The sequence below is a fragment of the Haemaphysalis longicornis genome, unplaced genomic scaffold (assembly GCF_048455015.1).
Source record: "Haemaphysalis longicornis isolate Haplotype H1 unplaced genomic scaffold, Haemaphysalis longicornis Haplotype H1 scaffold_8, whole genome shotgun sequence".
Taxonomy (NCBI): Eukaryota; Metazoa; Arthropoda; class Arachnida; order Ixodida; family Ixodidae; genus Haemaphysalis; species Haemaphysalis longicornis.
In genome coordinates, this window is record NW_027526445.1 from 118,627,969 (window position 1) to 118,641,876 (window position 13,908).

Genomic DNA, 13,908 nt, shown 5'->3' on the forward strand with positions numbered 1-13,908 from the left:
GACTTTTTATTACTGTTTCCTCACAGTTGGAATGTCAAGCCCCCTGTGGTCACACTAATACTGGGGCTCAAAGCTTTGTATGCAAGAAACATCAGGCATGGTGCGTTTTGAGTGTCTGTTCATGTCTCAACTGGTCCAGAGTGATAATGATGTCCACAGCTTCCCCTAATAAATCAGATTGATGGCAGATGGCACCTTGCCTGCCTAAGTAATGCAGCTGTTGCTGTCATTTTATAAAATGAGGCTCTTCTTTTTTGCTTACGTGCTCAAACTCCAGTGCAGACCGGCTAACACATTTGCCATCTATAGAGAAAACTCGATGCTTCGGGCATGTGGATGTTTTTCCCATGTCGGACGGGACTGATACTTTGGCATTCCATGACTGTGCACTCAATTGTTTCGGTATCTTTGTTGCAGCATACACAAACGTCCCACTGTGGTGAGGTCTTACCCACTTGTTTTCAAGTAGCCAGCTCACACCTCAAAAAGCAGCGTACTCACTTTTGTCTTGCCATAAAATTTTTGCTTCTTGATTAACTCATTTGCTGGCTTTACAGACATCCACTGAATTTTTCTTTTCCATCCTTTTGACCTTTCCTTCCCTTTCTTTTTATTTGATGGCCCTGTATACACCTCCACACCTTCATGGATCAATTGTTCGGGTGACCTTGCTTGAGCACAGTCTACTGGCACACAAGAGATAATGAAAGAGTCCAACATAGTGTAAACACTTCATCATTGAGGTTGTAATCTCCTACCAAATTTCAGACGTAAACCAAAACTGCCACAGCTCCCTGGCTTGCCTCTACACAAATTAACGGTACCCCTTCCCAGTGGTACCTGATCTTGCGACAACAGTAAACCAACCACAAACACGTGACGTTACTTTCCCAAAAAATGTTTTCAGCTCACCTTCAAAAACAAATCTCTGCTAACTTGGCTTCATTTAGCAATTTAAAAAGCTTTACGACCCATAGTTGTCAAGAAAAGCGGGCAGCTTTAGCAAACTTCCGCAGGCACTTCAACAGGAAGCAGTTTAGAATTATTTTAAAAAAAGATAGGCATCCTCAAATTTGTGAAGTGAGCCTGCATGAATATGGTATTGGCAAGGAGGGCAATATTTAGTTTGCCAAGATCAAGGCCACCTTGCAGATGCACGACGTTTTTGTAGCCAATGGGGGGGGGGGGGAAGGGATCTTAGGTGGGATGGTTGGTTTCTTCTTGTTGTTCCGTTGGCCCTTCGGCTTGCACTCTGGATCGGTGGTGGTGGTAGATGGCGACTGCACATTGGAGGTACGTAGCTGCAGAAATGCAGGCACGGACAGTGTGCCAGCCCAGCTCTTGTACAATGTCGGGATCGATCTCATCACCTCCTGCCATATAATGCACGCCGGTAGAAGTAACGAGGACGGAGGTGTTGTCAGCGTGGAGCGGTAGGTTGGTCGTTGCGAGGCTTCAGACAGGAGCAGTGCCAGCAGGGCGTTTGATTTCCTCGCCAACTTAGTGCCAGTATACTTGATGCTACTTCAACGCTAGCTTACAAGTGAGTCAGAGACAGATGCAGCATGTGCACATTGGCATACATAAGCATTTGTAATTATGGGCTCTTCCATGTACGGCATGGTGCTTGCTCTAATTAAACTGCTAACAGCCTCCCCTGTGCCACACTGCTCCTTAGTTAGGCCCCTCTCAACACAGAGTCCTTTTTCTACACTTCACACCACCATCCCTTACTCCAGAAGGCACCATGAAATTACCACCATGTTTCTTCACTGCCTAACCATTAAACCCAAAAGGCTAAGCGGGCATGCCAGAATTTTGTCTGCCCGAAGCATTTCATGATGTGAATAACAAAACACATCACAGCGTTGAAATAGCCGCAAATTGTAACGCTTTATTAGATTACAAATGCTTGTGAAAGCACAAAAAATCTCTCGTATCATAAATACAAGGAAATAATAATGAACAAAGGTGTGTTCCACCAGTGAGTTGCTTCACACCACAAAAGTCGCCGAGGGCCAGCACTTAAAGCTGTGCCCATAACACCGCGCCTTCCACCAATTTTTTGTATTTGGCGAATGCTTGCACGACGCTTATCTTTCTGTCCTCCTGTAGACCCTTCAGCAGTGTGTCCAATGGCTGCCATTACTCAATCAGCAAAGACAACGTCCTCATCCCCGCAGGTTCCAACTTACCGGCAGCAACATCACGGTAAAGAACAGCGAGGGGCACAGTTCGGGACCTTGGTTGGTCAGCCCGCTGCGCACCGCAGATGGCACACGGTCATCGTCCGTAACAACGTCTCAATCACGAGAAGTGGATCCCATTGGAGTTGAACAGGTGCAGCAGGGCCATGAAGTCGTCCGTGTCCATGGTGCGAGCTCGCTTGTCGGCGTACTCGCCCTGCGCCAGGATCTCCTCCACCTTGTCCTTCATGCTGAACTCGCCGGGCAGCTCCTCGTTGGCCACTGAGCAGTGGACACGGTAGTTCTTCTCCAGCATGGCCAGCACGGCCGTCTGCTTGAAGGCGGCGCTAAGCGTCTTGTTCTTGCGCACGAAGCAGATGCGCAGCAGGCCGTCCCACTCGACGAAGTTGATGGCCGGCGGCGGATTGCGCGGCTCGAGGCGCACCACGCTGGACTCGACCTTCGGGGGCGGCCGGAAGTTGTTCTTGCCCACCTTCATGAGGATGTCGACGCGCGCCAGCAGCTGCGTGTTCACCGACAGCCGGCAGTAGAGCTTGTCCCCGGGCTTGGCCACCAGGCGCTGGGCGAATTCCCGCTGGAACATGAGCGTGGCTGACCTGTGCAGAAGAAATACGGGCAGGTTCCACTTTTATACCACGCCGCCGGTTGCAACTGAACCCCAGCCCTTCCTCTCAAGACACTGTTGTGCCATCTGCCTCAACTGAAGTTCACATAGCAAGTGGAGAGACTGGACCGCAACCCACCCACCGCACCAACTGGACAAACACCTTGCCTTTTGTTTCACCTCAAGAATGCAGAGACTGAAATGCAGCTCATCAATCACACCCACATGGCAACACCTGCTCACTGTTGAGATGTGAGGAGTGGAAAGACTGGAATGGCAGCACAAACCCTTACAGCCAGACCGAGACCTTGTCATTGATTTCTGGGTCCATTTTATATTATCGAATTATTATTTTAGGGTGCGTGTCGTGTTGTATTGGAACTGCGCATGAGTGGTGTTGTGCTGTATGCATAAGCAGCCTTTTAGAAATAAACTTCAGTCGCAGGTAGCGCACGTCTATGTTGTTTGAGTGCCTGCCTCCAACACCCTAGTTTTTTAATGCGAAAGCTTTCTTAGTTGGGCCAACGGCTTTCTGTCGAAAAACGCAGGCATTTCCCCATAGACCGGTCGGTCAACCGAAACACCCAGGACACACACCGTGTGCCGGGCTTTTGTTCTGTCAAAACGGTTACTTGAAAATCGTAAAAAAAGAATGCTTCTAGAGAAGACCATCAGTCATGAAGGAGTGCAATAGTATATACCTTTATCTCATAAACCGCGTATCAATATGCATTTAGACCGTTTGTAGATGCATTTACTTAAAGCACAAAAAATCATTGCACGGGTTTCGTTCTTTGTTTGCAATTCGGGTCTTCACAGGCTTGACGATCGATTCGATGCACTTTCAGTGAAGGTTTTGACACACTTTTGATCTCAGAAAGCTTCTGCACCTCTCTCAACTTCCCTTAGGAATGGATGGTGAAGTTCTTGTGCTTATTTGCTTAATCTAAACATGCCAGACCAACTGCCTCATCATTTTTCGCCCTTACGACATGAAACCGGTTTCAAGCACAGCTGACTCCAAGCCCCGAAAGTATTCTCTCGCCAGTTTGTCTTCCACAGCCCCTGACTGCACATACCTAATGAAAAAACTCTTGCCACATTATGTAAACGCTCCTCCACTTTTTTTTTTGCTTCCATGCTCAAAACACAAATGCCTGCTCTGATAGGGAGTTTCAAGAAAACGAAACTACGGCTTCAGTGCGCCAATTTCGAACTGCGTTTCCCTTTGTTACACGGTGCTTTCCGTCCAGTTCCACTAACTTAATGGCCTTCCATTGCTTGAGGCCTCCTGGCATGGGCTTTTTACCCTACTGAAGTGCCGCAACTCTCCCGAGTTGAATAGCTGAGTGAAGAACAAACAGCAAACCCTCGTTATAACAGAACTCCGGGATAGGAAAATTAGTTCGTTATAAGCGATACTTCGGTAAATTTGCTCTCCCTCCCTGTACTGCATTCAGGACCGTGGAAAACTTCGAATTAGGAGGGAATTCGAACAAGGCAAATTTCGCTGTAAGGAGGAGGGTTTACTGCGTTATTATTAAGAAACACGCAGCAGCTGTCGAGTACCTGAAGAAGGGCCGGTGGAGGAGCAGCTTAAACACGAACGGCGACGAGATCTGGTACGGCAAGTTGGCGACGCAGAGGTCAAAGAACGGTAGCTCAGACTTGAGCACGTCGCCGACGATGATCTGTAACTTGCTGTGCAAATGCGTGCCCTGAACACGCTTCTGCAGTTCCGCGACCAGCCGCGTATCCACTTCGCAGGCCACGACCTTCTTGGCCTTCTCGAGGAGCTTGACGGTCATGTTTCCCGTGCCCGGACCGACCTCGAGGACGACGTCGGTGGGACGGATGGCGGACTTTTCGATCATGCTGTTGATCACCAGCGGGTTCTTGAGGATGTGCTGGCCGATCTCGGTGCGGAACGCGATGTTCTGTCGTTGCACCACTTCGTGCTGGCGCGTTCGCTGGGTCTTTACCTTCGGCATGTTGGCACTTCGGCTCGAGTTCGATGTTTCAGCGGTTTCACATCAGCGCTGACAGACGGCGACCAGACACGTGTTCACGCCAGACGTTTTGCGAAACATACACCAATGGGCGCAGACATCTTGGCAGTTTTCTTCGCCCGCCAGAAAAAGCCGCATAAGCGTATGCTAGTGCTTGAAACAAATTGTTTGCTCAAAATTAATTTACCCTTGTGTAATTCTTTAGCAACTTTATAGTTTTAAACGCAACATTAAGATTATTGCGTAATTGCATTTCAGGCTTGTATGGTTTTATTACGAAGCGGCGCCTTCTCTCTAAACTGCACTGCTGGAAACGCAAAATGGCCGCTTCCATGTGAGGATGGTTTGGAACTCATTCGTAGATCTCTATTTTCGTTAAACCGCCTCTGTAATGAGAGGCTATTCAGTATGAATGCCATCAAAAGACTACTACAACTTCTATCTAAAAATGTAGGTATGAGCGTTTCACTTGCGATCATTTTCAGTATTGTGTTCAACCTGGCACTCAGTAGCGGTGTGCTTTAACGCGCCGAAGTTCGCTGTCGGATTAATTTTCGCTGTGCATCTAGATTTTCGTACTCTAGAGATCAATAGACAGGTTAATGCGAAAATAAGGAAACCTGGCTGAATACTCGTCACCTTCTCATTGATTCCATAGCTGGGCATGCAATTCATATTCCGTGAGAGCAGTCGGTTTTGGTTTTTACTCGACGAGCAAAACTGCCATTTGTCACTACCTCGCGAAAGTCACTTTTAAGTGCTTAATTACTGCCAATCCTTTCTTTGGCTGTGGTTTTGTGGGGACGTAGCCATCGCAGAGTTACATCCGATCATCTTAATTATGAATATGAATTAATATAAGATGTAGCGGTTTGGTTGGTTGGTTCAAATTCAAGACAGACTGGCCTCACCGTGAGTTGTAAAACGAGCCTGACACTGGTTTTTCAGTGTAAGGGCCAACGTTTACATTACCCCAGCCGTTAGCCTTAAGAGGTAAAAAAAAGAAACGAATGAAGACAGCTTGTTCAAAGTATCTCGCTACCATTGGAAAGTACGCCATCAGGCTCTGAAAACTCTCAGCCGCGTTTCTTCGATCTTTGCGTCGACGAAGGAGTGGCGGCCGACACGACTTGTATCCCATTCCAGAGCAAAACTGGCGCGGTCAAGGTGAACAGACGCCAGGACACCGTCCGGCCCGAAGACGTAGAGCGGCTGTCGGCCGTGGCGACGCTGGTGTCCCCTCCACACCCGGTGTCCAACCTGCGGCGCGTCTTGATACCGGCCAGGCCCGGCGAGTCGGCGGCCGAGCTGCGTTTCCGGGAGCAGTACAGTGCCCTGCAAGCCTGGAACCACGACTACTGGGTCAAGCACAACGCCGAGTTCCAGCAGGTAGCGCTTATCTTTCAAGGCGCATCTGCGCTGTTGAAAAAATGCCCCCGACGGCGGGTATTTAGTGGCGTGGCCGTCTGTGCCAGTTAGAGCACGCATGCTGCTGCCTCTCCTACCTTTTGGTCATTACAATAAGCACTGTCCAAAAATACGTCAAATGTACTTGGGACTTGGATTCTGTCGCTGTCGTACAGTCATTGTCAAAATTTTCTGGACAAGCCAAAGGCTTCTGTACCACAAAGAATTTAAAGAATAAACAACCTTTAACTGTGACAGAGTAATTTTATCACAGTAAGGAAGAAAGGTGTTTTCTCTACGTTTCCAGCATGAAATGTTTCAGCCTCTCTCGAGACGTAAGCTTGTACATAGAATTTTAGAATTTTTCGTGGCCTATGCACTCTCAGCATGGCCTAGAAAATTTTGACAAGGACTGTACATCGGACGTACCAGAATTCCAGAGGCTAAAGTTATGTTGGACGAACGTGGATAACTGATAATGTCGGGCATGCTCGGACTAGGAGTTTAAAGATAGATAGATATATCGGGCATAGCTGGTGAGTGCCACTACCGGTCTGTTGAACACATCCACTGGTGTATTCCAAACCATATTCCGAGCCAGTGTCATGTCTGCTTCACAACTCACAGTGTGAGCAGCCCGTCTTAATTTTTATTCAATCGGCCAAACTGCTTTTGCTCACTGACTAGCCAGAGTCACTGTTAAGCCCCTGCCATAGCAAGGAATAGTAAATTCCATATTTACTCGATTCTAAGCACCCCCTTTTTTCCACGATCGTGGCACCCAAAGTAAGGGGGGTGCTTAGATTCGAAAAACGTAAGTTGACCCCCCCCTTCCCTTCACCACTTTTTTTCACGGCTCTATCTCGACAAAATGGGTGCAACAAATAATGATTCATTTGGCAAACAAACATTCAGAGGAAAAATAGGCACAGACACTGAACCCACCGCTTACGTCTGATACGCAGTCTACCATTCTACTCATTCTGCTCAATCTACTCATTGAACCATTCAGTCTACTACTATTCGAGACTTGTGCAGCTTGGGCCGCTGCTATCAGTATCCCACAGTAGGTCGTCTTCGGCTCCGTTGAAGTGGTTTGTAATTGAAAACATCACAAATGCCACAACGTCACCTCAGTCCCGCATCCACACATCTGAAATCCACCTTGCGATGGTTGCTTAGAAGTGCCTAGATTCGCATGCAAACTTTTTTTTCCACTTTTTCCCCCTGAAAGTAGAGGAGGGTGCTTAGAATTGGGAGGGGGGGGGGGGTGCTTAGAAAGGCAAAAATACGGTAATTGACAGTGTTTCTGATGTCGGTGTGTGGTGACAGTTTGGTGGCCAGTTGGGTAAAAGTCAAAACAGGCTGCTCCCACTGGGAGTTGCGAAGCAGATGGTGAGTGTGGAGCACCTCTGTACAGCTCAGAATACACCAGCGGGTGCGCCCAATGGACTAGTATCAACATCTTTAGGATCCTAGCCTTAGGCATGTTTGACATACCTTCAGCCTCTGGTTTATCAGACACTGTAACTGCCATGAGTGATCAGCTACTTTGAAACGGGTTCCATGCCATTTGTTGCCACCTCTAGTGCTACCCTTAATATTTTCGCAGCTCTTCTAAAGGTGCAGCCTCGTGAAGGTTTAAGAGACGATCAGGAAATTGGGCTGGCTGTTTTGTCTTCCGAACATTGAAAGTTCAGATGGCTACTGCAAGTCATCCAGTCCCAGCCAAGCATTAAGCTTAGCCTGACGTCTATCATATGAAGCAAGCGCAAAACCCATGGCCACACAGGCAAAACCGCCTACCCTTTATTGCCAGATTAAAATGCATTACTGTGATACCCAGTTACTGCCATAGCTTGTACATTTACTTGTAGTGAGCATACTACGGGCCTGTTCGAGCTTTTGGTGTGTCACGATGTTCTTTTTAATGAAGCGGGTAATTCGAAAGCTGTCTATTTAAATGATAATTTCCTGCAGTGGAACCATCATTTTCCAGTGAACAAAACAGTTGAACTGTAGCAAGGTATGAACTGCCGAATCTATTGCGTGAAGCCAAGTTGCATGTTGTCATCAGGATCCCTTTAAGAACTTCCACAGGCAGCGCTAACGAGAGATTTATGCCAAATGAGGGCAACAATTTTCGAACAAGACGAAGGATGGTAATTAAATGAGCTCTAACGGAGCATACTAGCATACTCCTCCTATTATGCTGCTGAGGTGTCTTTACACGTATACGAGGGAGGACTAGTTGGCACAGAGTGCTCTAAGTTGGGGCTAGTTGGTGTGAGGTGGGATAGTCTCATGCATAAGTGCTGGCTTGAATGGGCCAGAACGCACTGGCTTCGTGCTGCATGAAGCAGTGGCCGTTTGACAGGAACAGACCTCCGTAACACTCTTCGTGTCTCATGCACTCAGCCCACCCCTTCCAGCCCTGAATTTTTTATTTCAAAGTATTTCTTGCTGGTCGTTTTGCCTAAGTTCTGGCCCCTATGAGCTTACAAACGAAAAATTGGGCTTGTGGTGCGAGTGATTAGTGATTTACAGGCATGGCATCTAATTAAGTGGTAAGGTAATTAAAATTTTAATTTCCGGCAGAAAAAGAATTTGTGCTGTTCTTTCGAAATTTTAGGGCAGTGAGCCCACATACAAAAAATGAAGCTGGTAGTGCATTTTTAGATTTACAGCCATATCACCAAACTATTACTTAAGTCCCCCGGGTCGCCCCGACGTCAACCTGGTCTTCACTGCAACGCCTTCTTCTTTCTAGCATTAAGCTGTGGAAAAAAAAAAAAACAAAGAAGAATCGGGATATGACAAGATCATCCTCGAAGAACTATTTCCCCAAAAAAGTAGTGGTTTTGGTTGGGTTTTCGATGTGCAAGGGAAATTGCGGGCAATGTCCTAAAATAAAGGACACCAGAGCCACAGGGTTTAATCTTGTCAGTCATTATTTTTCTATGAGGCAACAAACTTTCTCTTTTTTTCCTGACTCACAAGTAAAATCTTGCCCGCTGTCTCCTCCTCTTGTATGCATTAGAAAAAAGAAGAATTCACGAGGCAGAAGTTGGACGAGTACAAAGAAAAGGGAATTTCAAGAGACACTGTTCCCGCCGAAGACATGGCCACATTCTACAAGGCCTTCTTGAACGACAATCACCGGAAGCACATGGATTACAACTGGTGAGTTGGCCTTCCCGCACGTGCACTTTATTTTCGTGCGGATCCTAACTGCCTGGGGCGTAGCCAGTGGTCGTTTTGGTGTCGGAACACCTCGCCTCCTTTCAGCTTTTTTTTTTTTTTTTTTTTCCTACTCGCACAGCATCAGTATATTAAAATGTAAGAACAAAAATATAAAGTGTATCAGTTTGTCGACAAAAGGGGTTCCTGTTCTCTGTTTTGGGGGTTGTCATGCCGGTTGCAGATAACAACCCACGAAAGATATTTCTGGCTGTGCCGTTGCTAGCTGTCTCTTCGTTTAAACTCCCTTTTGAAAAGGGCTGATGGGTGATAAGTGCCGGCTCTATGTGTCGTACGCTGATCGTACTAATCAAACGAAAGTTGGCATAGTATCCAAAGGCTCTTTTTTTCTTTCTCAGAATTTTTAACAAAGCCACAACGAATTGCTTCAATTTCTGTTCTCCATTCTGATGCATGGTTTTTCGGGAAATAGTTCAGATAAGGCAGACATAATGCTGCATCAGAGGTTGTTTTAGGAGTCATTAGTGTGCGCATTTTTTACTTAATATTATAAACCTGGTTGTGCATTATGCGGGACTGACATTTTAATTGCTTAGCTTATAAACATATTTCCAAAAGAAGCAACCTGAGGGGCTAGTTGGTCGTTTGAAATAATTGGATAAAATGATACGCAAAAAAAAAAGATGGGATGCTGTGTGGTGTCTTCTTTTTGTCCTTTTTGTGCATTTTATCCCATCTGCCTGTAATGTGGCTGTTGTTTCCATTTTGTCAGTAAGGCCTTATTAAAAATGAACTAACTGGGGAAAGAATGCCTGGAGGTGACACCAAATTTGTCAGGGAAGCAGGTAGGTTCTCTAAGCAGTTGAATAGTTGAGTTGAGAAGAAAATTCAGTCAATGTGGGTCAGGAAATCAAACCCAGGGGCTCCAAAATGTAAGTTGTGCGGTATTGCCAGTGGCTACAGCACCTGCCTTCACATTTTTGCTATTTTCTACCTTATTTTAAGAAAAGCTATGCATAAGAGTGGTGTATTCATGTTCTTGGTGAGCTAATCTATCATTCTAGAGCAACTTGTATTTTGACTTCAGCGTTCCTTTAAAGGGACCCTGCAGCACTTCTTTGAACTTTTTTTGAAACCTTAAGTACTTGCAGAATGTAGTCAACCAAAACATCCAGTACTTAAATTAGAGGGCCGCAAGGTACTTCGGCCAAAAATTATTTCTCTATGCCCATCAGGTAACTAATACCCCTGTCACACGGGCACTTTCAATCGCGATTGAGTCGATCCGGATCGAGCTCAATCCGGATCGGGCCGCTGCTACACGGCAGTTTCAATCGCGATCGAGCTCGATCCTGCTCGAACTCAATCCTTGTTTCTCAAGCGCGATCGAGGCTTCCAAGCGCGATCGAACCAAATCGGCGATACTCTCGTCCCCGCTGAGTAATGGCACAGAATGTGACAACTTCAACTAACGCCACAAATTGTGTCAAATAACTTGACCCAAAAAAGCGCGAGGTAATATTTACATAGTTACGTATACCTACGACCGCGCGAAGTTACCAGACGCCGGCCGCAAGTACATTGTTAGCGCCATCTGCCGTACACAAGTGCAACCGGTGCAACTTTTCGATCGCGATTGAAACGGGCCGTGTAGCAGCGGCAGTATGCCGAGCGCGCTTGAAAACTCGATCGCCATTCACTTCAATCGCGATTGAAAGTGCCCGTGTGACAGGGGTATTAGAAACTTGGTCAAAGGATTTTTCTCTCTTTCCTGGTCTTGGTGGTCTTTGACCGCTGGAATTACGTCATTCAAGCAATGTAGCGGCTATTGACAGGCTTTCCTTCAGTTTCAGCAATGAACGCATTCGATAACCACTTTAAAAATAAAGCCACAAAAGCAACGCACAAACAAAAGGCATATCTGCTGCGATGAGTAAATCACACAGTGCCTCTTGTTGCTAGCGGTAACTATTGCTTTCGCAGTGCTTCCAGATGCGAAGGAAGGAGTAAAAGCATTTATTGGAATTGTTGCAGGGTCCCTTTATGTGCCCACTTTTTTTTGCATTTGCATTAATGTGCATCATTGCGTATCAATTCTTTCAGGGCCTGGTACAGAAGGAACATTGGTTTGTTGTGGCCTGCAGCCCTTGCAAGCTGGGCGTACTTCTACAGAGAGGTGGCCGCACGTTCCGTCAGAAAAGCCAAGTGAACCGTAGTTCTATGGTGGACGTTGTTATAATATTTAAATTTTATTTTGCGTTGACGAGTGTTTTGGAAAAAAAGAAAAGCAAATAAAACGAGAATCTAGTGCATTATGAGACAACCGAGGGACACCGCTCACTTTTAAGTTGAGCTTGTCTGCCGTTCCGTAGTACTTGTATTAGGTCCTAGCTGACAGCTGGAAAGTTGCATTGAATTGAACTTGCATTGGCCATAGAAGCTGCTGCTCATTTCAGCTTAGAAGAGGTACAGAATCGTGTTATACATGCCGGGTGTGTGTTATACCTACCAAGTGTGTTGTGTACCATCGAAATGGGCAGTTTGAAACGATGCGTGGTCAACGAAGGGCACTGCGCAAGTTTAATTGTCCCGCCATTGTCGCACCGTCTGCCGCTTGCATCGATTTGGCGCTGGTTCATAGATGGCGCCGTGTGCGGGGTCGCGTTAGTGCTCGCGTCTCCATAGCGCTTCTATGAAGTACTGACAAGCGGTACTAGGTGGCGCCACGTGTTCGCGGCGAAAACACGAGCCGGAAGGGCTGTCGTCTGCTGCTATTTTATGCGTCACCTAGTTCGTCTGCCAACGCAGAAGACACGTTTGCGATTGAAGTAGATTTTAAATTCTGTACAACGCTAACCCTGCTCCCTTCGTAGAACCGCGTCTTTTTATAATGGAAAATACTCAAGGCCAGTGCATCGTAACCGAGCCGCCGTCGTTCTCGGTTCTGGCAAAGCAACCAAATCCGGCCTCTGCAACTTCCGGTTTCTAGATCAACAGAGGAGGTCCGTTTCCCGCTTGTTTGCCGTCATCGTCTTCCGGGCTGCGTCAGCGCGGTTATTCGTGTGCGTTCCGTCTGCTTCGCCGCCCTTGCTCGGGCTGGCGCGTGGCGCTAAATTTTCGCAGTGCGTTATGCGGGCACTCAATAAGTTCCGAACTCCGTAGCTGCGTGTTTTACCTGTCATCCCCTCCAGCTCCGAACAATCGTGTGATTTACCGCGGTGGTTGCTTCTACGATCGGCGCGAATGAATGCAAAAGCTCTGCGCACGAGAGTACTCGCAAATTAAAATCACTAAGGTGGTGTAAACCATAGAGTTTCTTACTAAGAAACTCTATGGGTGTAAACTAATTCGTGGTGCTTTCGCTGCGGCACACCTGATAGATATCCCAGGCGTAGCGTTCTTCGCGAGTAAAACACCAGTTTGGCCATTAATTATCCTAGAATTCGCTTGATATTTTTTTTAGCAAAAAGAGGAGTCTTCAATCAATCCATCAAGCAAGCAAGAGGAGTCTTCAATCAATCAATCAATCAAGCAAGCAAATGCACAGTGAAGGGCCGATACGCTGACGTCAAATTGTCACGACGTCAAATCGTCACATTGCTCAGCATCGATTGTACTGGTCGTTGCACAGTGAAGTAAAGTTCATGTATAGAAGAAAAGTAACAAAATCAACAATCACTTTTTTTTTTTGTCTTTAGGGCATTGTATGCCCATCTCGTGGTTACACGAGAGCTTGAAGGAGTTCCGCGTCCTTTTCAGATAGCATATTCAGCGCGCGAGCGTATGGCAAACTTATCTCCATTGTATTATTGTGGCGGTTATGCCTCTCTTGCCGTTGCTACACTCGAAACGGTGCCCGTTATTTCCACCTGGGCAGAATTTCGTGTCTAGATAAGTGATAACAAACGTTATTAGAAAACAGAGAAGCTTGTCCCCGCTGTATGCCGATTGCTACACCCCATTGTGCAAACTGCGAGGTTCGTAACATTTGGCAGTTAATGACGCGGGAAAACAGCTTCCGCTTTTTTTTTTTTTTTTTTTTGTGGGATGAAAGCAAGGCGTGGGCGTCAGCAGGGGGTGCAAAGGGGACCCTGGCCCCCCTCAATCTACACCAGCGCTTACCCCCGCCCTCCCCCTTCCCGCAATGCTATGGGTTTGTCCTGCCGACGATTATGAAGAGAGGTAACTTTATAACACACGGTTTAGTTTGATTCATTAGGCGGTGGAGTGATTCTGTGAGTACATGAACTGTGATCACCCTTCCTTCTAAGAAGATTCGTGGTGCCGCTTTTACTGTGGCGAATCATTCTACTCTGCCGGGAAACTGTAGCGGCAGCTCTCCCCCCTCGTTCCGGTCCTTACGTTAGAGAAAGAGAGAGAGAAGTGGGATGAAGCAGGGGCAAATTAGGTTCGCTCAAAAGCTTGCCACGCCATCTCAAAACAGCGGTGCCAAATTTAACGCGAACCTTGAACGTTCAGG

The 13,908-nt window shown here is 46.9% G+C and overlaps 2 protein-coding genes across 2 annotated transcripts; one reads left to right on the top strand and one right to left on the bottom strand.

Moving 5' to 3' along the window:
• Positions 1-1,959: 1,959 nt before the first annotated feature.
• LOC144150092 (dimethyladenosine transferase) lies at positions 1,960-4,928 on the bottom strand. Its single transcript, XM_077681905.1, has 2 exons — positions 4,381-4,928; positions 1,960-2,803 (listed from the first exon to the last, which is right to left on the bottom strand). Exons 1-2 carry the CDS (start codon positions 4,800-4,802, stop codon positions 2,308-2,310), a joined length of 918 nt encoding a protein of 305 aa, XP_077538031.1. The 5' UTR covers positions 4,803-4,928; the 3' UTR covers positions 1,960-2,307.
• A 205-nt stretch (positions 4,929-5,133) lies between these two features.
• Positions 5,134-11,738, top strand: Coa8 (Cytochrome c oxidase assembly factor 8). The gene is made up of 4 exons (XM_077681906.1): positions 5,134-5,270; positions 5,967-6,209; positions 9,268-9,410; positions 11,532-11,738. Exons 1-4 carry the CDS (start codon positions 5,229-5,231, stop codon positions 11,635-11,637), a joined length of 534 nt encoding a protein of 177 aa, XP_077538032.1. The 5' UTR covers positions 5,134-5,228; the 3' UTR covers positions 11,638-11,738.
• Positions 11,739-13,908: the final 2,170 nt, after the last annotated feature.